The sequence below is a fragment of the Mchenga conophoros genome, linkage group LG9 (assembly GCF_057382185.1).
Source record: "Mchenga conophoros isolate Kocher_MC1m ecotype Shallow Benthic linkage group LG9, M_conophoros_male_GT1.1, whole genome shotgun sequence".
Lineage (NCBI taxonomy): Eukaryota > Metazoa > Chordata > Actinopteri > Cichliformes > Cichlidae > Mchenga > Mchenga conophoros.
In genome coordinates this window covers 27,469,808-27,494,232 of record NC_140534.1, presented here as the reverse complement: position 1 = coordinate 27,494,232, position 24,425 = coordinate 27,469,808, and the positions used below count along the sequence as shown (strand labels likewise).

Sequence of the window (24,425 nt, the reverse complement as noted above, 5' to 3'; positions counted from 1 at the left end):
CTTTAAACCTTGTGCTCTGTCAAATCATACACAGCCTCCTTCTTAACGCTGCCATCCATGCAAGAACAAATCACTGCCATCGGGCATTATCTGACAGGGCTGATACATGAGGATGGGGTGAAATCACAAAGACAGGCGTAGGTGTAGCTTTTAGCTTAATTTCCTCCTGCAGAAGAGAGAGAGAGAGAAGCTCATGCAACTCTCTTGAACCTTGGTGCAACCGTAATAAAATGCACAGGACTACTAACAAGTGCTTCTGCTCAAACTTTCTTTGTTGGCTCTGCCACCTTCAGCGCCATGTTCCCTAGTAAATCTATTTGATCAATCAGCAATGCGTGTAATGTGAGTGGAGCAACAGCGCCAAAGGGGAAATTCATTCAAGGCTTTCATATCCAACAACAATAAGAATGAGAAATATATGTAAACCCAGGCGCAGAGGCAACCAAATCTTTGCGCATTTAATCTCCTGTTTCATGCTTGGATGAAAAAAAAGGAAGGAAAGAAAGACGCTTCAAGGAGGTGAAAGGAATAATTCCCCCTTTCCTCCTTAAATTCCACCACTTGGATATATATTTATGCTTGACTTTATGGCCTTGGCATGGTTAAATGCGAAGCTGGGACTAGTGTGCAGGTCAGCTTAAACCAGCCCCAGGCCTTGGCACGGATTACCAGATCCTATTCTCTCATAAGAAGACATCTTGGAGATGCAGGGTAGATTGGCTCAGTGGAATCTCCTTGCTGATTCTGCAAACCCAGTCGAGCACAGGATGAAAAAAAGAAGGGGAGGATAGCTGGGTGCGCGGATGCCACAGAGCAACTTTAAAAAGCATCGGAGTCCCAGCGAGCGGCCACAAAAGACCGGCTCTGCGTGAATCCTCGTCTCTCTCTGCGGGTTTTTTTTCCCTGCTTTCTTCCCTCGTTGTCTGTGTGCTGTCTCACTGCTCCCTGATTCCTTTGTGCGTTTTACCCTCCACTCCCTCCTGCCTAACAAATTCAGCCTCGCTTCTTATTTCTTCTGTCCATTTTCCCCATTTTCCCCTTCTAGTCAGATCTATGTCAACAACACTCCTGTTCCACCCAGCCGTTCTTGCTCCCCTGATTCTCTTTCTCCTCTCCCCTGGTTTTCTAGAGTGTAAATGGCAAACATAAAGAGTTGTCTAAGCATCAAAGAAGGCTTGCTGTTACCACCTGCAAATAAAGCCCTCAAAGTGTCAGTGTTTGTATGGTAACTCAGTGGGTCACAAAATTGGCTTGCTCCACAGGTGGGGATATGTGGGCTCATAGAAGAGAGGAAAAAAAGAAAGTGAAATGAGAGGATGTTGGAAAAAGAAATTAGCGACAACATGTGGGAAAGACAGGGTGAAAAAATTAAATTGCCAGCTTGCGCGCACAGCTATTTATACATATTTCATGCAACGCGCGCGCAAGATGTTAGGACACTTTGATTTCTGTTTGCCATTTCAAATCATTTGTAGCATCACATTAAAGAAATTGCAGAAGATCTTTTAAAAGTTTAGACATGTGGCAAAGTACAGCTTCAAATTTCACAAACACCTTCAAATTGGATTTCAGCAAGGAGGACATTAACACAGACAACGCTTCCTATCAACACTCTTTCATTCACTGCGAGTATCAACCCACGGCGCCGTCAACCGAGCCCACTGGAGCTCCACCGGGTTGTGAAGTTGTTGTGACACGTGAAACGCTAAACCATTTTGCTGTAACCGCTTTAAGTTGCGAGCACAGACACGCAGCGTGCTAAAATTAGCGCAGTGTTTGTTGAAGGGGGAGTCATACGAGCAGACAGAGTTAATACGCATTCGCCTAGAAAACTGGGTGAGTGAGACGGCAGCGGGAGACAGAATTAGCACTCACCTGGATCAGTGTCAGGTCTTCAAGATTGAGTCTGAAGAGGTGATTTCTGTGAAAAGAAGGGAAGGTGTGAGTTAATGGAGCCCTTTAATGCACTGAAAGCAAGAAACAAAGGTGTGAGGATCGGACAACAGGTCAAAACTGCACTGTTATTAAAAGGCGTTTCCATTTCAATTCTAAGATTTTACTTTAACTGGACCATCGCTGCACCTTAATTGTTTTCTCTTTCAGGAATTCTGTAGATTTGCTTGAGATCATTGTCCTGTTGCATGACCTAATCTTGGCCAAGCTTTATCTGTTGGACTGTAGAATACTTTGGTGTACAGAGGAGTTCACGGTTGACTTAATGACCTAAAGGTGCCCAGGTCCTGTGGCTGCAAAACAAGCTCAAATCCTCATACTTCCCTCAGTTGGTATGAAGTATTTGTGCTGGTGTTTGCTTTTGGCCAAACATCTCCACTTTGGTCTCATCTGTTCATTGTTCCAGGAGTCTTGTGGTTTGTTCAAATGCAACTTTGCAAACCTTAGCTTTCATGCCATTTTTAGAGGTAAGAGGGTTTTTCCTGGCAAACCGTCCAAACAAGCCCTTCTTGTTCAGCCTTTTCCTAATTGTAGTGTCATGAACATTAACATTTTACATGCTAACTGAGGCCTGTAGAGTCTAAAATATACCTCTTGGGATTTTTGCAGTTTCTCTGAACCGTGTTGAACATTTTTAACTTGTGAATAATCTTTCTCACTGTAGAGTGGTGGACCTCAAATTGGAAATGGCTTTATAACCCTTCTCAGATTGATGGGCAGAAACGGTTTCTTCTATAAGATTATTGCTGTTATCGTTCTTCCTTTGTTAACACAAGCCTGACTCAAGCAAATTGTAAAAACTGCTAGAGATTGGTGATTAATTAATCAAGTCCATCTGATTAGCAGCACCTACGGCTTACCCTTCCTACAGTCTTCAGTTTTATTAAAGTAGTAAAAGATTACTTGATATTTTGGCTTCGTTTATGTTGAGAAAAGAAAATACAGTGTGTTATATATGCCATGTGTTGTTGTTCATCTGATTTTAGAATTCGGTAAGAACCATACAATTTATTTTTATTATTTTATTGTTATTCCTGATATATAAAACCTCTAATTTAAAAGAGGATGTGCTTTCTTTTTTATATGCCTGTTTTACTGCAACTAGTTATGTAGCTTCAATCCACGAGGCTCAAGCGAGGATGAGAAGCAGGCTACAGACTTCAGACAGCCTCAGTCCTCTCCAGCGCCACTCCCTCATTTTTACTCTTATTTTTTGGGAAACTTGCTCTCATCACACTGACCTTTGTCGAGTTCAGTTCCACATATGCTGCAGTATAATACGGGAATTGTAAATAGACTTTGTTGTGTAAAATTGGTGAAGTTCCCCTTTAAAAATGCCACATCTGAAGCTTCTGAAGTTCCCGCAGTTGGAGTTAAAATGAATCTTTTCATAGGTGGCACAAGGAATTGTAAGAGCGTAGTCAGGGTATTGAAATGAACTGTATTCAACGGATGGCTGAATTCAACGACTGCAGCAAATGATGGACCTCTAGGTTTCTCCAACCCATAATTAGGACACCAAAAAAAGAGTAGATAAAGCATAGCTAAAAGGTTTTATGCTCCTATTCCCAGGGTTTCACATGTATGAAAAGAGTAAGAGAGAGGGGGGGGGGGGAAGGCAACTGAAGGACAATCAAAGCCTGACTGTGAAATCGCACTCTAATAAGTATGTCCTGCCTTGCCTGGAGCTTTTCAAATCTGCAAGGCACAAACAACACTGATTCACTGGCATTTCTAACTTTTCAAGAAACATCATAGTTGTAATGAATGCTGTCTCAAGAGGAATATTCTATAATTTGACTAAAAATGTCTCAGGCTGTCTACTACAGCCATTATCCACCATTACCAGAATGAGATCACATGAAACTTGACAATTAGGACTAAAAGCATTATTTACTGTGATTTTTTCCCCCCTTTGAGATTTCTGTAATATCCATGTTTTTGCAGGTCTGTGCCACCAAAAGGCAAATTTTTAAAGAGGAATGTTATATGTGCATATGAAATGTGCCCACGGTTTCGAATAATCTGCCGAAGATTATAATCTGCCAGTCTCGTTTTTTTTTTTTTTAGACTTTCTTTCCCAACTTAAATCAGCTTGTAACTGACTTTGTATATATATAGAAATGTATATACACACACTCTTAGGCTGAACAATTAGAAGAAGAAATTTCACTTTGTGCCTTTAAGTACAGACAGACCAGCTGCAAGTGAGGTGTGGATTAGGGCTGCCACGATTAGTCGACTAGTCACGATTACATCGACGATCAAAATCGTCGACGGCTGATTTAATAGTCGACGCGTCGTTTGAAGCTTTGTGAGATCACAAAAGATGCAGGAATAAGTAGTAGGATTTAAGAGTGTAATAACGGACTGAAACAGAAGATGGCAGCACTGCATGTACAAGGATGCCAGCTGCTGTTAAAGCGCGAAGAAGAAGAAGAAAAAGCTGTGTCCCAGAATTCATAGCGCGGCCCAGCGCAGTTTCCAACAATGGCGGTAGCTAGTTAGTTTTAATATTACTCTTATTATTCTTTCTGGGTCACAAAATAAACGTTTAACATATTTTCAGGCGAGAATGTAGCTGTGTAAACCTCAAATATCTGCTCAGTTATTCAAGACACCACATATTTTCAAAAACGCTCCGACGTTTTCGGAGACGTCTGTTACCCACTAGCTCGATAGCTAGCCGGGGGCAAGGCTCACTAGAGGACACCAGACTCCCGGCAAATCGTTTTCAAAACCCACCCCCGTCTTTCGCTACTCAGGTTAAACATATATAAGTCACTTAGATAACTTAAAAATGTTATTGTTTGGCTTTTTTCAGTATTTTATTTGTTTCTGAGTAAATCGGTTTGGCTGAGATTAAAGTTATAGTTTTTACACAGCTGAATAAACGTCAAGCAGACAGCTGATTATCAGAAGTGTGAGATGCTCGAAAATATACTCCGGTGTCCCGTTATATTTTAGATAGCAAGGAGCAGACGAGACTGAGTTTATTAAACTCCACCGAAACAATCTGCAGATTTCATTAAACTTTAATAAACTATCATCTTGTCTTTATTTTTACTTAGCACATACCTTAAACACTTAAAGCTGTAAGCTAATGATAGTTATATAAGAGCAGATGCATGCTGGTGCAATAAGCTGTACGTTTTATGTCCAATGGATGCATGATCTGATTAGTCGACTAATTGCAAAAATAATCAGTGACTAGTCGACTATCAAAATAATCGTTTGTGGCAGCCCTAGTGTGGATGTATACCTCGGGCCCTAAAATGACTTTTTTCGGACAAGCTGAAATCTACTTGAAAGGTCTTGTGTGACTGGCTACAAAAGTAGGTCAGTGCCTATAGGCTATCAAGTTAAAATGCCCAGCTTTACAAATAGATATAAATATGTAATAACTTTGGACTCTATAGCTATTTTCTCCTCATGACAGTCGTAGAATTATAAAACTTATTGTGCAAGACTTAAAAGTTTACCATCTTTGATCAGAAGGTGCAGACTCACTGAAATGGACCTCAGCCATGTTTGTGGTGTTGGTGCTTTTTGGACAATTTTTAATGCAGCTACATGACAAAGAAATGCTATTTGCTGCACAGATATTTGTCCTAATTTATTCATTCATTAGCATTAATAAGCAGGTATCTGCACATGTCAAATACTCCCATATTTATGTAGCTTGCTCACTTAGCTAGCTAGCATGATCTAAATACTCATCAACAAAGCCTGGCAATGGAAAGTAAATTCAACAAACAGAAAACAAAACAAAAAACAAGATGACGTTGTCCAAACTGAGGTTCTGAAATGTAAACCCACAAAACATAAAGTGATATCATGGTGCATGTATCCATTTTTTATATACAGTCTATGGTTTTAGAAAGCAGGTATGCTGAGTTGCTGCATTACATAGATATGGATATTTGTTAAGTTTATTTCTGAGAAAAAATATTTTATTCAAAGATGATCTGGACTGCATTTGTTTTTTTAATTACTTGATTTGCTTAAAAGCTCTTGAACAGACACAGATTTTGCAAACGTGTAGGAAGATAACCTATCAGGTGCTTTTTTTTTCATGCTAGCAAACAGTTTTACAGAGCAATCTTTAATTTTTTTCTCTAAATAAAGCAGATATCTCATTACAGAGTAAAAATCCTAAAGTCTGTTTCCACAAGCACCTGAATACACATGCACATACAAATAAGTGCTTTGGCAAAGATCAGTCTCCTGAAGAGTGGCTATCAGCCAGGTCTCAGCGTGGCCACGGCCTCCTATTTTACTGTATTGATATTTTCATCGATCCCTCCTTCCTTCCATTATCACTCATACTTCTAACCCAACCTGCAGTCATCTATCTAGCTACACTGCCTTTCATACTTAGACACTCAACAGCCATCGAGTTGGCACAGAGAAGTGAAGAAAATCTCTTATTTGATTTTTTTGAGTGTTGTATGCATGTGTTGATATAACTGACTGAATCTTGAATGGTAGCTAAAAATATAAGATGGCTTTTATTTGCTATATTATATTATATTATATTATATTATATTATATTATATTATATTATATTATATTATATTATATTATATTCCTTACCATGTTTTCCAGGGGGGATTTACTCACCTGTAAGACCTTTATCCACCCACATACATTTTCCAGATTAAGCCTTTCCATCTTAAGGTTCTAGGTGCATTAGTAAATTCCCTGGGCTCACTTTGTTTCTGTTTGCTTTGCTGCACTCCTTCCTGATAGCTTTCCTGTTATCTCCTGTTGATGCTGCCATGATTATTTCTTTCTACAACTACTAAAGCTATTAAGTGAAGTGCATAGCATACTTCTTCAGCAATGAAGCAAACACTTACACATCTAAGTCTTCAAGCACATATAAAATTTCTTTAAAAAACAACAGTGTTCATTCATAACTTTATACATTCATTCATTCATTTGGGATCTTAGCCTAACCACAACTACTACTAACTAATCCTTATCTCTGACCTTACCCTGACCTTCAACCAAGCCTTCACCCTTAAAATGTAAGGATTTATGTTTTGGGCACTTAGTGTTTGTCTCTAACAGTGAGGCTAATCCCAACGAAGTCACTGTGTAAACAGATTTATGTCCTCACTACATAAGCAATACAAGTACACATATATGCAAACACACACACACTTGGCTGTGCTCGACAAAGACAATGGACTTGGAAACAATCTCCAAAGCCATTTTTCTTTTGAAGACATCTATGGAGAAACTGATCATTACTCATGCAACGCACCAACAAACGCTGCAAAAAAAAAAAAACAAGAATGAAAGACAACAAAAGCACAGACAACAAAGACAAAGGACAAAGGAAAGAGAATGAGAAAAGTAACAATGTTGGATATGGGTTACCTGGCGCCGACGATAAGTTCGTTCTGGCTAGGGTCAAAGGTCAGCTGTGAATAATCCACCGTGCCCTCTGCTTTGAACCTGAAGATCCAGGGCTCCATTTCTGTCAACAACACAGAGGACAAAATATCAATGAGCCAATCAGAGTGGAGCTGGCAGTAAATGACAGCTGTGCTGATGAATAATGTTAGTTCAAAGGGGTGCTGCAACTTTTCTCAAGGCACTCGAATACACTGCTTTTAGAAAAACACTTTGAAAGCAGATCAGATCTCAATGGAGGGGGAAGCATATCTACACTGATATGAACTGGGTAATGTGTTCGAAATGAAAGGATTCGACATTGTTTGATGGAAAAGAAAATTATAAACCGAGGGCTGATTTCAAAGACACACCAAAAATCAAAGTGAAAAAATGATGTGGGAGGATAGTCCATTTTGCAGATATTACATTGCAGCAATTCAAAATGGTAGTCAGTATTTTGTATGGGCCCTACGTGCTTCTATGCATGCCTGACAAGGTTGGGGCATGCTACTAATGAGACAAAGGATGGTGTCCCGGGGGATCTCCTCCCACATCTGGACCAGGGCATCACTGAGATCCTGGACAGTTTAGCGTACAGGTAAGATGGACTGAAACATAATGTCCCAGAGGTTTTTTTTAATTGGATTTCAGTCAGGCGAGTGTGGGGACCAGTCAGTGGTATCAATCCTTTCATTCCCCTATGAAATGCCTGGATAGATCACTGGGCATTGTTAGGCACCAGGACCACTGCACCAGGGTAGGATCTGACAATGAGTCAAAGACTTCATCCTGATATAGACATCTGTGCATCCCTCCATGGATGTACCTCCCCAGACTATCACTGACCCACCACCAAACCGGGCATGCTAAACAGTGTTACAGGCAGCATAACGTTCTCCACGGCTTCTCCAAACCCTTTTACATCTGTTACATATACTTAGGGTGAACCTGCTCTCAACTGTGGAAAGCATAGGGCCCACTAGAGGATGTCAGGTCCTCAAGCCACCCTCACGAAGTCTGTTTCTGGTTGTTTGGGCAGAGACATTCACACCAGCAGTCTGCTGGAGGTCATTTTGTAGCTCTAGCAGTGCTCATCCTGTCCCCCCTTGCAGAAACGAGCAGACCTGTCCCGTCTCTCATGGAGTTTTCATATTCTGTAGAGTATACATAAGGTATTACCTCATTCTACTAATAGTGACACTAGCCAAATGCAAAACTAGTGAAAAAACAGTCAGAAATATGAGGAGGGAAGATTTCAGTGGTGTCCACCTGTAAAACCATTTGCCGTTTTGGTGTTTGTCTCATTGTTGCCCGTATGTATAGAAGAATCTATTGTGGCCATACATTAGTGTATACGTGCCAAAGGCCCTCCATTGAAACCATGTTTGGTTTATCTATTCTGGGCTGATGTAGGGACAAGGCAGCTAGAAATGGCAGGCTCCCTGAAAAAGGCCTCCTGCATATGTAGATATGAAGGGCACATTCTAAATTAACCAAAACACAATTATTTATAAGTGATTATCCTCTAATGAAAACACAGTTATGACTAATATGCTAAATTTTAAGGTGTCCCTGAATCCCAGACAAGCTTTAAATGAGACATTAATATGTACGAAAATTACTTAAAAGTGAGCAACTGGTACTTGGTGCTGGTACAACAATATTTGTTTATCACCATCCCCCAACTGAATCTGTCAGTCCACTTCTTCACTGCCATGATTTAAACTGGGTTTGAAGAAATGAAGATGAGACTGAGTAAAGAACACAAAGGCTCTGCAGCGTCCTTGCTTGATATTCAAACGTTCTTCAGCATGGATAAAAGTACTTAGATGTTAGTGTTTCACAAGCTCCTTTTCTTAAAATCTTCCAAAGTGAAACCTGAAATTTGGATGTCTTATGACTCACTGGGAAACCATTTAAATTCAGCACAAGTACATCACTGAACAACTAGTGCTGATTGACACAAGGAAATTCATGCTCTGCAAAAACTACGAGGCAGATGAGAATTGGACTTTTGTTTTTATGGACGATCTGACCGCTTCTCCATGTTACATAGAAATAGAGACAGAAAGATAGAGCGAGCGAGATCCCAGACAGACGCTGACATCTTATCCACAACATGCCTGTTGGCGCCCAACCCATTAACCCTTGACCAATTGAATCAAGCTGCGAGGATGGTCTGTCTACTGTCTGGTTACCTGATAGGTTTAGCTGAGAGTAGTCGGTCAGTCATCATAGTGACAAATCACTTGCTTGATCTGGAGTCATTATTGAAGTATTGCTGTACACAAAAGTCTGGTTACATTTAAAATAACTTAAATGGGACATTTCCTTCAGATATCTAGGAATTACTGCGGGCGTGAATATCTCCGAGCAGGGTGCCAAGGCAAATTTCTTTTAGTGGTTGCTACAGTGATTTAAAATCATTCATCACTACATTTGCGAGCTATTTCCAGACTAAAAATTTCAAAGGGACGTTTTTAATTTACCGGGGAGCTTTCCATCAGGGCTGGAACAGAGGGAGAGGACAGCTTGAATATCCCCCCTCGAAACACATTATCTGCTTCTTCAGGCACACCTGTCAGACAGCGTTTCAAATGAAAGCACGCTCTCCCTTGACTGCATCAAAAGCAAGTACTTCGAGTTTCTGTGACAAACGTGGGATTTGTGAGTGGTTCAAAATGAAGACAAACAGAGCAAAGAAACAGGAGCTTCCAAAGAACATCTGCTGCCACCAACTCACGTAGTGGGACCAAACCCTGGCTCTCCTAACAAAACAATATCATCCGTGGAGACAGCGCCGCTGTATGCAAAGACATTTTTCCCCTTGTTCTCTTTCAAGCAGAGGTGTGGACTCGAGTCACATGACTTGGACTCGAGTCAGACTCGAGTCATTAATTTTATGACTTTAGACTTGACTTGAAAAAATGTTCTAAGACTTGTGACTTGACTTGGACTTTTACACCAATGACCTGGGACTTGAATTGGACTTGAACCGGTTTACTTGAAAAGACTTGATATTTTACCCCAAATATAAAATGTAACATGCATATTATATAGAGATTGAAAATGTGATGTCATTCACGGGTAGAACCGCAAAGGATTCTGGGAACTCGTGGCAAGCGGTACTAGCGCACGCAGGCTTTCAATTGAAATCAGTTATACAGCGATAAAAAGAAACACAAAAATGTCAAGAAGCCGTTGTATTATTAACTGCAATAGCCGGTCGCATGACAGCCACGAGAAGCTGACGGGTAAAGAGATCGGTTGTTATCGGATTACGTCGTTGAAGAGAAATTGTTCAAGCCATGTTTCCGAAGTAACAAAGACGCGACGGATGGCCTGGATCGCAGCCATTCAAAGATCAAATATAACGTCCCAGAACCCTCCAGCTCACAGGTTAGTCTGCTCCAAGCATTTCCACAAAGGTCAGTCTGTTGTTGTAGTTAATGCGTCATTTTTCTTAACATAATTGGTGATATAGGTTACAAGCAAGTCTGGCGCTGAACAGAAATTGTCGCGCTATGCTCCTTTATTTATTGTGCATAAATAGTGAATTGTCCTGACACAATATTGCGTTTCGCTTCTGTTATTATGGTACATTGACAAAAACATATACTTTTATTCACAGGATAAAACAGGTTTTTTGTATCACTAATTGCCCAGTACGATTACAGCATACAATATTGTTGTCACTACATTTCTGTGATGCTACCAGAAATTATTTCCACTACTAATTAATTACCGTTGAGCTCAAAGGTCCTATTAATAAACGGTTAAGGAATGTGTATTTATGACGACAATTTGTGAGACTGGTAAACTTATGATACGTACGATGGTCTTTACTTTCTACACGGTGCATTTCAAGGTCCTGTACCCATCCGTCGGTAAACTGTACCTGGGCTTGTTGCAGTGACCTGAAGTTACTAAACTTCATGAGTGTGTGCACTCACTCCAAGAACCGTATAATTATAAATATGCATATAAATATGCTACGATGAGATAGCTGACTTCATCTAACTAGCAAATGTTTTCCAGGCTACGTTGGTGATACAGTTTTTTTTAATGTGTATGATATTTTTGTCATGCGATTTTAAAGCCGGTCCTACAACCGCATCCAAGAATAACATGCAGCTTATCTCAGAACTGTCGGTGAAAATTATTCTTGGAGCTAAGTTTAATTGAGCTGCATTTTAAAGAGGTGCAATTTCACAATTTGTGTATATTTTCTAAGTTCACTATTTTGTCATGTGTTGAGAAAAACACAGATTTTAAAATTACATGGTCTAATATTTACATTTAGCATAACTGCAACATGCTTTTTTTTTTTTTTTTTTTTAAAGACTCGAAAGGACTTGAAATTCAAAATTTCAGACTTGTGACTTGACTCGGACTTTTACACCAGTGACTTGAGACTCGACTCTGACTTGCCTGACATTACTTGAGACTTGACTTGAGACTTGAGGATAAAGACTTGAGACTTACTTGAGACTTGCAAAACAATGACTTGGTCCCACCTCTGCTTTCAAGTCCCCGGTGATAAGTACAAGAGAACTGCGAGACAGAAAAACACCCCGCGTCTTACTCCACACAGTATTAATGCATTTTCATTAGCCCTGCTGAAATAAATATCTGGAAGATCGCAACCAACTTCACCCCAAAGATTTCCTTTTGCTTAATGGCTGCTGCTCCGCTTATTCTAGAGGGAGAGAGCAAGTTTTGGATCTGCGAATCCTCTGACTCCAATGGGCTTTTGTTGGGGTTTTTTTTATAGTACGCCATCGAGAGGATCCCTGGCATACAAATGCAGTTGTGACACCCCCCGGGGGGAAGACGGCGCTTGACGAACCCAGCTTCTTCTCATAAATCTCCCTGACTCACCAGGGGAGGCTCTGTAACGGGGTGATGGAGAGTGTGTCTGTGTGTGTGTGTCTGCATGTATGAGACGGAAAGAGGGAGAAGAGGGGATATTTGTTAGGAGTGTGCAAAAGGGGCAAAAGGTTCTAATTGAACACAAAAGCACTCAAAGGATTTATGGCCTTTTGTGAAGAGGCCAAGGAACCATTCATAAACATTCATAGCCAGCGTGGATGGGCCCTCCCAAGGCTGTGCAGCTAAATATATGCGGAGCTTCCCAACATCCCATTCATGGGGGGGGGGGGGGGGGGTTTGGCACATTGGCCTTTGGCTTTCCCGCTACAAAAGTGTGGCACACTTGGAAAGAGTTTTACAAAACAACATTCCTGGATGCTGGTTTACCATCACCAAAAAAATATTTCCATTTCTCATCTAACTTGATATATATGTGTTTTTTTCTTTTTTGGATAGATTGTAGAAGGTAATTTTAGAGGCAGAATTACATGATCCAACACACAGCCAACAAATTAACCTTATCGTTAACCTAGCAGATGAGGGACCAGTAGGATGACCCCCCCAACTAATAAGACAAATCCAATTTCCTATCTCCTTTACTAAATTTCAGCGCTGATTTGCATGTTGCATGGGTTCACATGAGCTGCTCTTTAAATGCATGTGATAATGTAATCACATCAAGGCTTGTACAGCAGCTGACTGAATCAGGGGATTGGCTGCTCATAAGACGACGGCGTGCAGACACACACGCGGGACGGCTCACACACAAACGGATCAGGGGTGTAAATTCAGAGCGCAGCCAGGGCTCTGGGCCAACATGAAACCAGCGAACACACACATATAAACCCCCTTCCCCCCTTTTCTCAGTCCCAACTTATCCTCTTAACCCCTGTCTCCCACCTCCTCAAAATAGAACCCATCACTCACATACCATTTGTTATTCCCTTCTATGACACACGGCAGTTGACACAAAGACAAAATGACAGGATATATAAATATTTACACTGAGCATCAGAGGCCACGCCACTCTCCAGTCTGCCGGTGCTTAAAGTTGCCACTCAACAGCACTGCCAGGCTGACAACAATGGCAACATGTGGAACCAATTCTGAAACATGAATGGTTTCTCTGTGAGTGGTGTAAATAGAGTGTGGCGGCAGGCGCTCGCATAAACGAAGAGCCAATTCACTCTAAAATGCCGCCCTGCGGTAATAGCTCTGCGGCGAGAATAGCAACTATTTGTTCAAGCTGTTAAGAGGAAACGACTGGTCCGCGCACTCGAAGAACCGACACCTGTGCGGTTGGAGAAAATCCAAAGCAAAAAAAGGCGAGGGTGCTTAAGAGCTTCATGCATGCCTCAGCGCCCCGAGGTTCCTGCATGTTGTTTTTTGTGGTTTTTTTTAGAGCCAAAAAACAAACAAACCCAAGCACGATTTCCAGCTAGAAGTCCTACAACTTGAACCCCCATTGCTGTGTTATGGCCCCAGGGCAGTGAGTGAATCATGGAAAACAAACCACGGTAAAAAGCCACAAATAAGTGTGCACTAAAATATTTAAATCCAATGTGTATTTAGGACAGATGCGCTTTTACCAGGATGACCAGATCTCTTCAGTCCACTCAGAGGAATATAAAATGAAAACAAATATGCATGGTGATGACATCTTAGAGATGTTGGGGAACGTAAAAATGCACTAATCCCAAAAATATGGATGGCGCCTCATTCGTTCCCCAGGCAGATTGCCACCCATTTAAGTAAAACATGGCTCATGCATACCTGACCTCAGTGGGCTTTAAATTTAAAAGACACATCCCCAAAAGGCCAATTAAAGCATCTCTGACACTTCTTGCGGCCTGTTGCATTTATGAATTCTATAAGACCATTTGTTTATTTTCTTGCTTTCACTGCCCTCCTTCTAACGATGTGTTTGCTGTTCGGGGATGATAAAAGCTGAGCTCAGTTTGTGGCTGTAAAACAAGTCGGGCTGTTGCTCTCCACAGAGACATGGCCCTCGGCTTGGCCTGTGAAGACATTGTTTACACCACAGTTTATAACCTTTAAAAGCCTTTCAAGCCTACACCTAGGAACTCTTGTTAAATACAACGCTTTATTAATACAGTATATCTCAGGGGCTATAGTAACACTACAAATCCTTTGTCAGGAGTCTTCTGCAAAAACATGCCTGCCAGAAACAGAGAAATACTTCAAAGCCCCTCTTAAAGTAATCCAATAAATGGCACACATTTACGTTGGACCTCTTCTGGAGCTATATGCGGACCTGTTTTTGTTCAAGTACAGCGAGCGTACCTTTTCGGGGTAAACATTTGGAGCATTGCTGCTGAACTCTATGTTTCTTTCTGAAACCGCCACACAAAGCAGAAAGCAGTAGTTAGACTACAGCACCCTTGCGCCACAGTAGCAGTTCTGTCAGCCAAGTGTTGTGCCAAGTCAGAAAACCACCATCCCCAGTGGGGTCAAACCCATGTGAGGCACACCCTTCCACTGTCAGGCCACAATCACACAGAAAGAAAGAAATGCTGTCACTGGAACCCACTCAGACAAACCTTGACCTTGGCTTCTCGTGATGGGTCATAACCGCTCTTTGAGCTCTACTTTAACTCCTTTTTTGCCAGCTGAGCATGGGATTTTTCTTTCTTTCTGTGAGCTGAGGAGCCACAGATGGAGGTCTAGTAGACCTGCATATAAAACCTGTTCCCAAAAAGCAATGTGAATCGTCCTTACACCTAGATTCTCTCCAATTACTCGGAGTGGGCAACTCCATGTTTGAAAATGCATGTTTTTTTAATCAAGTCTTCGTCAAGACAGCTTGTTCATGCTGATGCGCTTTAGCCCTGTGGCTAACTTCTTTTTTGACTGACAAGTTCCTGCCATACGGTGAAAACTTTGACACCTAATTTTGATTTGATTTTAGCCACAGTCTTTACTTAAGTCTCATTTTGTTTTAGTAATAGTTCAAGAGCCTAAATTCTTTTTGTGTCAGTGTAGTTTTAGTCCTTGTTTCATAAGATTATTGTAGACTGAATCTAAAGTTGATTCATTTTAAATGTTTGTCGTGTTTTTACCAGAGAGAGTTGCTCCACACGATTCACAAAGCGTCTTATTTTCCTTGACGTCAAATGCGAAATGTGTCCATATGTCTACTTTTCTCCTCCTCCCAAGCGTTGACATTTTGTCACGTTTTCATCACAAATGAGGAGCATGGGAGCTTTCTCACTTTCTGTTGCCTCAGATCTCTTCATTAATGAGAATCGCTTCCAGTGTGGATATTCCACAAATGCTAACTTGCCATACATGCAAGCACCAGCTATGAAGGTCACACGATTTGATGTCCCTGTGTTGTTCCTACATCATCCTAACAACAGATAACAATGGATAAACCATGAAACTCTCACTAAAACTCATAAACAAGGACATACACAGACAAATGCTATACATTTGTTTGTGTATGTCCTTAAGGGAAATGTTCATCTGAGTAGAGTGGGACTGTTAGGCTGTTGTGGTCCACAGGGGTGTCTTTAATGTGTCTGTAGTCCTCCCAGCTTGGCTAAAGAGGAGTCATGGCAGCCTGCACACTGTTTACTCGCAACAACCGGGGATTACATTATATTACGTGGAGCACCATGACTCACAAAAGACAATGATAATAGGTTTAACGAGAGGCTTCAGTTCCCTCACACAGTCTCAGCATATGCGTATGCGTGTCTATGTCCATATGCATACGCCTTGTAATATTCTGTAATGACTCATAGCTTCTTTCTTTTTGCTTTTATTGCAAAAAAAAAAACCTCACATGGGCTATAATTTCGCAGTCACTAAAAAGCATTGAGCAGCCTGTTTTTAAAAAAAAAAAAAACAGTCCTGAACAACGAGATGTGTTTGAACTGCACAATCAGGGCACAAAAGGAAAGCTATTAAAAAACAAAATGGAAATACCTATAAATGTGAAGGGAAAGATAAATGGACATCTTCATGGGACCACGGGAATTAGCAGCCCTGCAAATGTGCTGATTCTCACACAAGGTGAAAATAAATAGGACTGAAACGCAAGTAATGCAATCAAAGTTGGGCGATAAAACTTCAAGTGAAAACTTGTACTTGAAGCAAATTTTCTTTCCCACACATGACTGCTGTGAAAAAGTCTGCAGAACTTTAGAGCTTTATAACAAAGCTGATATGTAAACAGGAGTACAGCAGGCTTTACAAGCCATTTAAATGGAACTGCATCAATTTTATGAAAACTAGGGCTGCCTGCATGTGTGTGTGCCACTGAGTGTTTACGTACCCCAACACTTCCATAAAGCCTTACCCACTCATACCCCAGGATTAAAACACTGCAGGTGAGACAAAATTTGATTTACACTTTTAATGCTTCACCCTGTGACCACCCACTCCAAGATTCAGAGCTTGGTGATACTGAGAAATGATAAACTTGGTTTGATCCTCATGGTAAATAAAAACATGGTGCTTTCTTCTCCACTAAGAAAATTAAGGATAAGATGGTCATGTTCAGTAGCTTCCCGCTTTTTCCCGAGTTTCCAAGACTTGAATAACAGAAATATAACACGGACACATAGTAGCTGTACACAGAGCTTTTTAAAGTTCTCAGCTGAAGCTTAGCCCCTTAAACAGTCTTAAACGTTCAGGCACATGTTGGTTCCCACAGTCACAACTAACCAACTCTCTTGGAAGCCTGAGAAGAAAAAAAAGCTGTTTTCTGATTCACTAACACCACGTGTGTTTGAAGTGTTGCATTTGTCCGATTTCTGTTGCTTTTACATCGATGCCTGGTTCAGTTAATCTGTATGTATCAGTACCAATGATGCAAACCAGCACTTAGCTCCAAATCCTGTCCAATTCTAATGAATTTAAATGTTATAATTATATGCCATGCACTATACTTTTCCACAGAGATGTTTTCCTAAACATCGATTTTTTGCTACAAAGTCGCTGCGGCAAAACACACTCACAAATGCCACATCTCCATGGCTAAAAAAACATAAACCACCCGAAGCGCCAAAAACTGTCGTTCCCTGAATGACCGCTTGAAAAAGACTCCAGGAGAGAGTCAGTCCCCTTAGATACTCGTGTGGAAATGTCCAGATTTATAGCATAAACAAACATTTCAAAGCCTACCAAGCCAAAGCATTACTTTTAAATAGATTAGCCTTTAAAGCTAATGCATCCCTTCGTGAGAAGGGGTGGAAGAGCTGTTATTTTTTTAATTCACTCATATACTCAAATGTAATAAGGCTTAAAGTTAGGGATTTGGCTGTTTTAATTAACAGGTTGACACCGACACAGGCAGCTGTGGCCAGCAGCTGTCTGCTAGGCCTCACCTCTGATGATTAGTCACTGAACTAAACGTCTCAACCTTGTTGTGAAAGTTTTTTTGTGTGCAATTATCAAAGAGATAATATGACTTTCTGTGTGGTTAATTGTAGTAATAGACTGTCCAAGGCTGCTTTGGTGCACACTATTATAGTATTTAGCGTTAAGAAGCACTAATTAGCAGGTTTCTGTGTCTGTGTGGTACTCCCATACAGTCTTTAGCTTTGGTGAGCTTGCTGCCATGAGCTGATATCTTCGCACTTAATATCTTATCTTAGCCTCATAATACAACGGTTAACATACTTTATGTATAGTTAATGTCAACTGTATTGGCATAAAACCGTAAATGCTTTTGTAATTTGGTGAGTCAACCTTTTAGCTTTTAACCATACATCATCTACTTTTATTTAATAACTCCCCAAAGAAGCTCTAAAGACTCTTTGCATTAAGAAGCAACTATATCACCACAGCTAATCACTCACTAAAGACTTCTGTACTTGCCTTTCTCTTCCTCTGTTCAGTCGGCTCTGTGTTGCTGAACCGTGTCTGAATGCTAACTAAAATGTCGACCCTCTTTATTAATGCTCCTATATTTCAACCAAAGCATTAACCCACTGAAGCTTAATGGGCCAATCTGGTACATTAGAGAACACAAACGCAATGACCACAGCTGACCCACCAGCTGATGTCTGATCCTCCCCACGCAGAAAGCACAAGGTATGAAGGTATTGCATTAGCTGGGCAGTTAGTCATCATCATTGCACTCAATCGGTGCAGAGGGAAGAGCATCGGCTCAGCTAACAATGAAGTGACAAAGATTAGGAAGGGAGACAGCGTGAGGGAGAATTAGGGTTATAGGTGGGTGGTTATTCGGAATATGAGTCTATGCATGCGTGTGGATCACATGCAGTGACCTTGCTCTTCCAGTCAATTTTACCCAGACAGAATGCTATGAGATTATGTGACTGGGGCTCTGTTGTAATGAAAACAGCTCAATGACATTTCTGCTGCCTCGCAGCGGCTAGACAGAACTGCATTGATCGCTATTGATACCTTCAGTCGACTTGGATTCACAGCGTTTCATTACAGTTTAGCTGTTCAATAGAAAAGTATGACAGAGAGTGAGGACAATGAAATCGGATGCAGAACATACTGTATCTAAAAACTGCAGAGCCATGTAGCAAAAGGCCCATAACAAAGGCACCGTCTGCCTTGTGGAACAAAGAGGAAGTTAATAAAGGAGGTGAACTTTTCCTAGACAGCAAGAAATGTTGTAATTACAGATTAGAGCTGGATCGTTCCAAGAGGACATAGCCAGAAAAATCCATAAGTGTCCTTTTTCTAACTGCTAGTTTCATTAATTGCTGCTAGTCTTTCTCTTTTCACATGCTACGTTTGCACATTTCAATTGTTGTAAATTTTTAGTATTAGGCAATACTTTTTTTTTCTTTTTTTAAACAATGAGTCCTTGATTTCAGTCTGACAAAGACAAAAAAAACAAAAAAACAGGCCCCACCCATAGTAGCTAGTCAGCGATCATTAATTTTGCTTGATGAAATCTGTAAAATTTATGAGCTGGATAATTAAGGTCTCGACGTTTGAATGTTTCTGGTTGTACTTGCTTAAAGTAAAAGTCTTATAGTCTCTTAAACAGAAGCTGCATTGGGCTTTTTCGTTGTTCACCCTCTTATCTGTCAAGATTGTAAGAATTTAAACATAATCTAGTCACTACTGAGGGAATACTCATTTTTCCCTACCAATAAGGGTGCCTTATTCACTTGACCCTGCATTGCAACAATGATTTTAAACAAGGGGAACAAGTTAACCAGATGTGGTTAGTAGTCGTGTGACTAGTTGCCGCATAACTGCAGACTTCAACAGAAGTCTATGAGAAAATATCTTTCTGACTTGAGCTCTGTGAACTCTTACTGTCTTCTGAGTTTATGGTCCCAGTCACTCATTTTGGGTCATATTGAATAGAAGATTTGGTGAATTTTGTAAATCTTGCCCATACTTTTGTTCATTTCTGTTTCTTATTGGCTAACAACTTGTGACTGATACGTTTGATCAACCACATGCCTCTCGTTATATTAACTAATACGCCAAGGTGGCAACAGTGAAAATGCTCAACTAGACAGGATGAAACAGGATTTCAGAAACCAACATGTGACATCAATGTAGTTACCTATGGTAATAATTTTTTATGTAAATGGTAAAATCAACACTGAATCTTCATCTAAAACAGACAATCTGACATTTGATCTAAATCCTGCTTACCAGAGACTGAAATTACCAGAGCTTCTTCATTGATAATCAGAGAACATTTCTCCCCTGGAAGTGGAGCTGGGAGGATTGTCTCAGCATTTCATTTCTTAGTTCTGTAAGCTCTTTAGTGAGAGGAAATCCCAGAGCCTCCTAAGAACCATAGTGGTCAAGGTTTCAGAAAATTAAAAAATTGATGTAATGTTAAAAATAGAGAAAAACCTCCAGATGCTGCAGACGATGTTCTCGAGATAATTTTTTGTTATGATAGATCATCCTCAGTCTCAAAACCTGTTCAAGCTTTTCATCATTGTGTGTAAAGTTATTTAACATGACTGTTTGATGACTGTGATTCAAATTACTTTATAGAGTAAATACTTAAGCTGTACACTTCAGATAATAATAATAATAATAATAATAATAATAATAATAATAATAATAATAATAATAATAATAATAATAGTGTTGTACTGTGTGCAGAAAGTTGGTGAGCTGGAAACATTAGAGAAGAGACTTATTTCCATACTTGGATTTTTGCTCTTTTAAATACAAAAAAAGAAAGAAAGAAAACCCACACCACAGGCAGTATCACTCTGCATTTAAATAACATTAAAACTGGTGGAAAAAGCCACAGTTTGACAGGCCTGAAGTGCCTAATTACAGCTGCTAAGATATAATTGGATGTTTGGCAGAGGTTTGGTGAACAGTTAATTCACATTAAATGTAGTAAATGTGAGTTAGGCTTTAGAAGTACGCTTACCTCATGTCTGTAATGCAATCAAAGGTTTAGGCTCATTGCTCTCCAGGGCTGCGGATCTGAACATTTTTCAAAGTGCTGAGTGCATTTAAAATGACTTTTACACAGATTAAAACTTGCCAGGCAGCAAATGCGACGACGGTGTTTTCTAGAGTGATAATTACAACAGCATTTCATAAGAGTGTGAGAAAAACTGCTCTAACAAGACAAACTCTTTACAAGCTTTGTGTACTTTCTTTAACTTTGTTCATCGCAATCAACGTGACGTGTGTGCAAGGTTGTTTATGTCTATTAGCAACAGAACTGAAATAATGAAACCATTCAGAAACATCTATGGTTTACAAGTTTAACCTTGCTAAGAGTGGAAAAGGAAATGAGTATAACTGATGAGAAAACTTCAGATATTTATGAATGGAGGGGGAAAAATGGAAAGAGTCGCTCTGATGACGTCAAGAGAGCGCATTTCTTAAACCACCTACCTGAGTGTGGGACGAGTGGGTGCTCCGTCCTGTAACAGGGTGATTCAGGCAGCAGCACTGGCCCTCTCCTGCCGGCCACACCTCCAGGCCGTAGGACCAGCATGCACTGCAGAAGCAGCAGTGCATGCTGGATAACAGGGCGTCCCATGGGGGCCTGGGCTTGGCTCACTTCTCCTCAGGCCTCAAGGGCCAAGCGCATTGGGGAGACACACCTGGAGAGACAGAAGGAGAAAGAGACAGATGTAGGTTTTAACAAAGGTTTATTTCACATTTGATTTAATCCGCGTGCTGAAAATCTTATACAGCCCCTCTGTATCGCTACACTCAGCGCGCAGCATTCCCCTCAGGAGATGAAAAGCTGCAAATATAAATCCTTACCAAAAGGGAGCAGGGGAGTGAGGTGTGAAGAATAGAGAGTGTGACAGATTTTCAGGGAAAAGTGTGCAGAGTTTGTGCTGGGAAACAGCAGGGTGCTCGTCTGCACTGTGAGACCTCACTTCTCACACCTCTGACACCACCGCGGTCAGTCAGACGTGGTATGCATTATCACCCAAAGGGCAGTGTTTGTCTACCCTCTAATATCTGACATTAAATGCCCTTTTGTGCAGGTCCTTGCGCCCACTGCAGAGAAGCTTTGCTGTCTCTAACGACGAAGGAAGAATAGGGTATTCATGTGTTTTTCATCATTCTTTTGTGCCTTTGTGACTGATATACACACTGAGCAGCACAGCACTCCTGTGGCTCAATTACATCCTATAGCGGCTGCACATCTGACACATTTTTATTCACAGCCAAACCCTCCAATGCGCAGACGTAATTATTACATAATGCACACAGCAGACTCGCGCGTCCTGTAGTCATTCGCTGTGAGACAAACAAAGCAGTTTGCACAACTCAATTGTTCCTGATTTCTTTCTTTGTGGGGGTGAATTGATGAGCAGTCTAGACCACTGACATCATTACTTTTTAATCACTTATGTGATGCTAATACCAAGAAAGATGCATGCTGTGCGCAGCGGAGGAGCAAGTCTTTCTGACTGTATACGACATTAGGAGCAGCGTGTGCGGTGGAGTGAGCAAAGATACTCGTGGTCTTAGCTGTAAAGTGCAAGTGATGGAAGGCATTGCTTTAGGTTTTCATAATAGAGCAGCTGAACCTGTGGAAAACTCTTATTATTTTTATTGCATGTGAAATAGGCTTTTCATCTGTTGTCCAGCCAGTGGAAGAAATTGTATTTTCTGGAGCATGCACAGTTCATTTATTACGAACGGTAGGTTGCAAATAAGGAAAAGTAAAAGTTCATCTTTGTGTTGCTTGTGGGAAAACAGTCAAATATAGAAAAAGAAAAGCTAGCTGTTCGCAAGCTAAGAAAAAAAGAATTGGTGTGAACATTTGCGCTCCACAGAGCTCCACTTCTCTCTGAAGTATGAATCCCCCTTAGTGCTGGAAAGCTTGGAGTGGCTGTGGGGTAGAATATAAGACACCTACTCCTGCTTTCAAGTGAAAACCATAATGCCGATAGTGTGGCGGTATTATTTCATTTTCTCCTTGAATGAAAAGTTTACTCTGGCCTTAGTGTGCATGAATAAGCTCCACGGTCGAGGGGGCGATATGGAATTCGCTCTGAGTCCGGTGTGTAAAGGTGCAGGCGGTGCAGATATATGTGTTGCTCTCACCCGCAGAGTAATGTAAAACACCTGTCATCTACAGAAGGGAAAGCAAGTGACAGCCAGCGCCAGTTGCCTCTCTCTGTTCCATTTCCCTTTCGTCTTGACGGTTCATGCGTCAGCTTCTGTACTCTTTCTAAATTTTGCTTTAGTCAACCTGTCGCTTTACATGGCACCTTTCTTTGTCTGCTAGTTTCTTTGACACTCTTTAGCAATGTTTTGCCCACTAAAAAGCTATTTTACCTGTTGCTAGTCTGCTGGCTTGGACATTATTCTTGTCATTTCTCATGCAGCCTTACAACCTTTTCTGCCTGCATTCACTTAGGGAAAATATTTCATAATCTTCTGAGCGCAGAGGTGAACCCGATTTAGGAAATGAGATTATGGATGTTTTTACAGTCTTGTGTGTGTATGTGGTCAGAGATTTAAAAGGGCTCGGTTATTCACATGGATTTCTGTGAGCGTATTTGCTGGTCCCCCAACACAAACACGCACACACACATTCACACCCATACAGAGGGTTAGCTGACAGGAGCTTAAGCCAGGGCCAGCAGGTTGAGCGCCCTTTGTTGGCCTCGCTCCCTCAGTAACAATCCTGCATGTAACCTCCCGTCATCTCAAACATCCCTGCATGCACGCACACGGAAAACAAAACACTGCCATCTCATTTGAGCACAGTTTGTTGCGCTATTTAAAAATACATGCTATTGTGTAACCAGTCCCTTTTATCTGTTTCTTCATCATTTCGTGTGCTCTCTGTGTTCCACTGAGTTACAGGATGTTAAAATTTTTAATATGCCTTCATTTCAAGGTAAATGTAGTGTTCAGGATGCGCTAAAGTTTATGGTCGTATGCACTCATTTGGTGTAATTCATCTGCTGGTCACCACAATAGTGGGAATGTTTATTAAGTTGATTAATACATGCAGATCTGCTCATCAAGACATTTCTCTAGATTTTATAAGAAATAGGTGCAGAAACTTCATACATGGAAACACAGCATGTGAAGTGAAAATTGAGTCAGTAGAATTCTGACCTTGAAAGTCAATATTTGGTATGACCGCCTTTATTCTTCAACATAGCCCGAACTCTTTTAGGCAAACTTTTTTTGTAATATCTATTAACAGTCTTCAGGTATAATTGTCCAGGTTGCTTCAAGGATATCCAAAGCTTTCTTTGTTCTTGTTAATGTCAATATTCTTCAATAATGTTGATGTCTGGGATCTGGGGAGGCCGATCTATGATGGATAGTGCTCTACTGCATGTTTTTTTCTATTCAGGTATGCTTTTACTGCATTGGCAATGTGTTTGGCATCACTGTCATCCTGACAAATGAGGCATATCAGATGCTTTCCAGATGATATTAGATAGTGGATCAAAGTCTGACCGTACATTTCTGGGTTCATAATTGCATCCATTGAAAAGATCTCCAACACCACTGGCCGAAATGCAGCTCCAAACCATGAGAGAGTCTCTGTTTTATACATAGCTGTAGACACTCACTGTTTTCTTTTTTGAGCTCTGCCACATATTGATGACATTGTGAACCCAAAAATTCAAATTTGGATTTTTCACTCATGTTGCTCAAGTCCACTTTAAAAGACTCCTTGTAAGCGTAATAAAGAGAAACAAGGGGTAGCTCAAGACTTTTGCACAGTACTGCCTATTCTGCCTATTCACATG

At 40.8% G+C, this 24,425-nt stretch overlaps 1 protein-coding gene across 3 annotated transcripts in view; it reads right to left on the bottom strand.

The window, feature by feature from the left end:
• Positions 1-24,425, bottom strand: part of sema5a (sema domain, seven thrombospondin repeats (type 1 and type 1-like), transmembrane domain (TM) and short cytoplasmic domain, (semaphorin) 5A) — a 170,180-nt gene that overhangs the window by 101,631 nt on the left and 44,124 nt on the right. For all 3 annotated transcript variants that reach the window (XR_014893926.1, XM_085287316.1, XM_085287315.1), the window contains exons 2-4: positions 21,076-21,287; positions 7,342-7,441; positions 1,876-1,921 (exon numbers count right to left, since the gene is read on the bottom strand). Coding sequence is in view for 2 of the 3 variants with exons in the window: in XM_085287316.1 (XP_085143442.1) it covers positions 1,876-1,921; positions 7,342-7,441; positions 21,076-21,223 (294 nt within the window). In the remaining variant the exon portion in view is untranslated. The remainder of the gene's footprint in view (positions 1-1,875; positions 1,922-7,341; positions 7,442-21,075; positions 21,288-24,425) is intronic.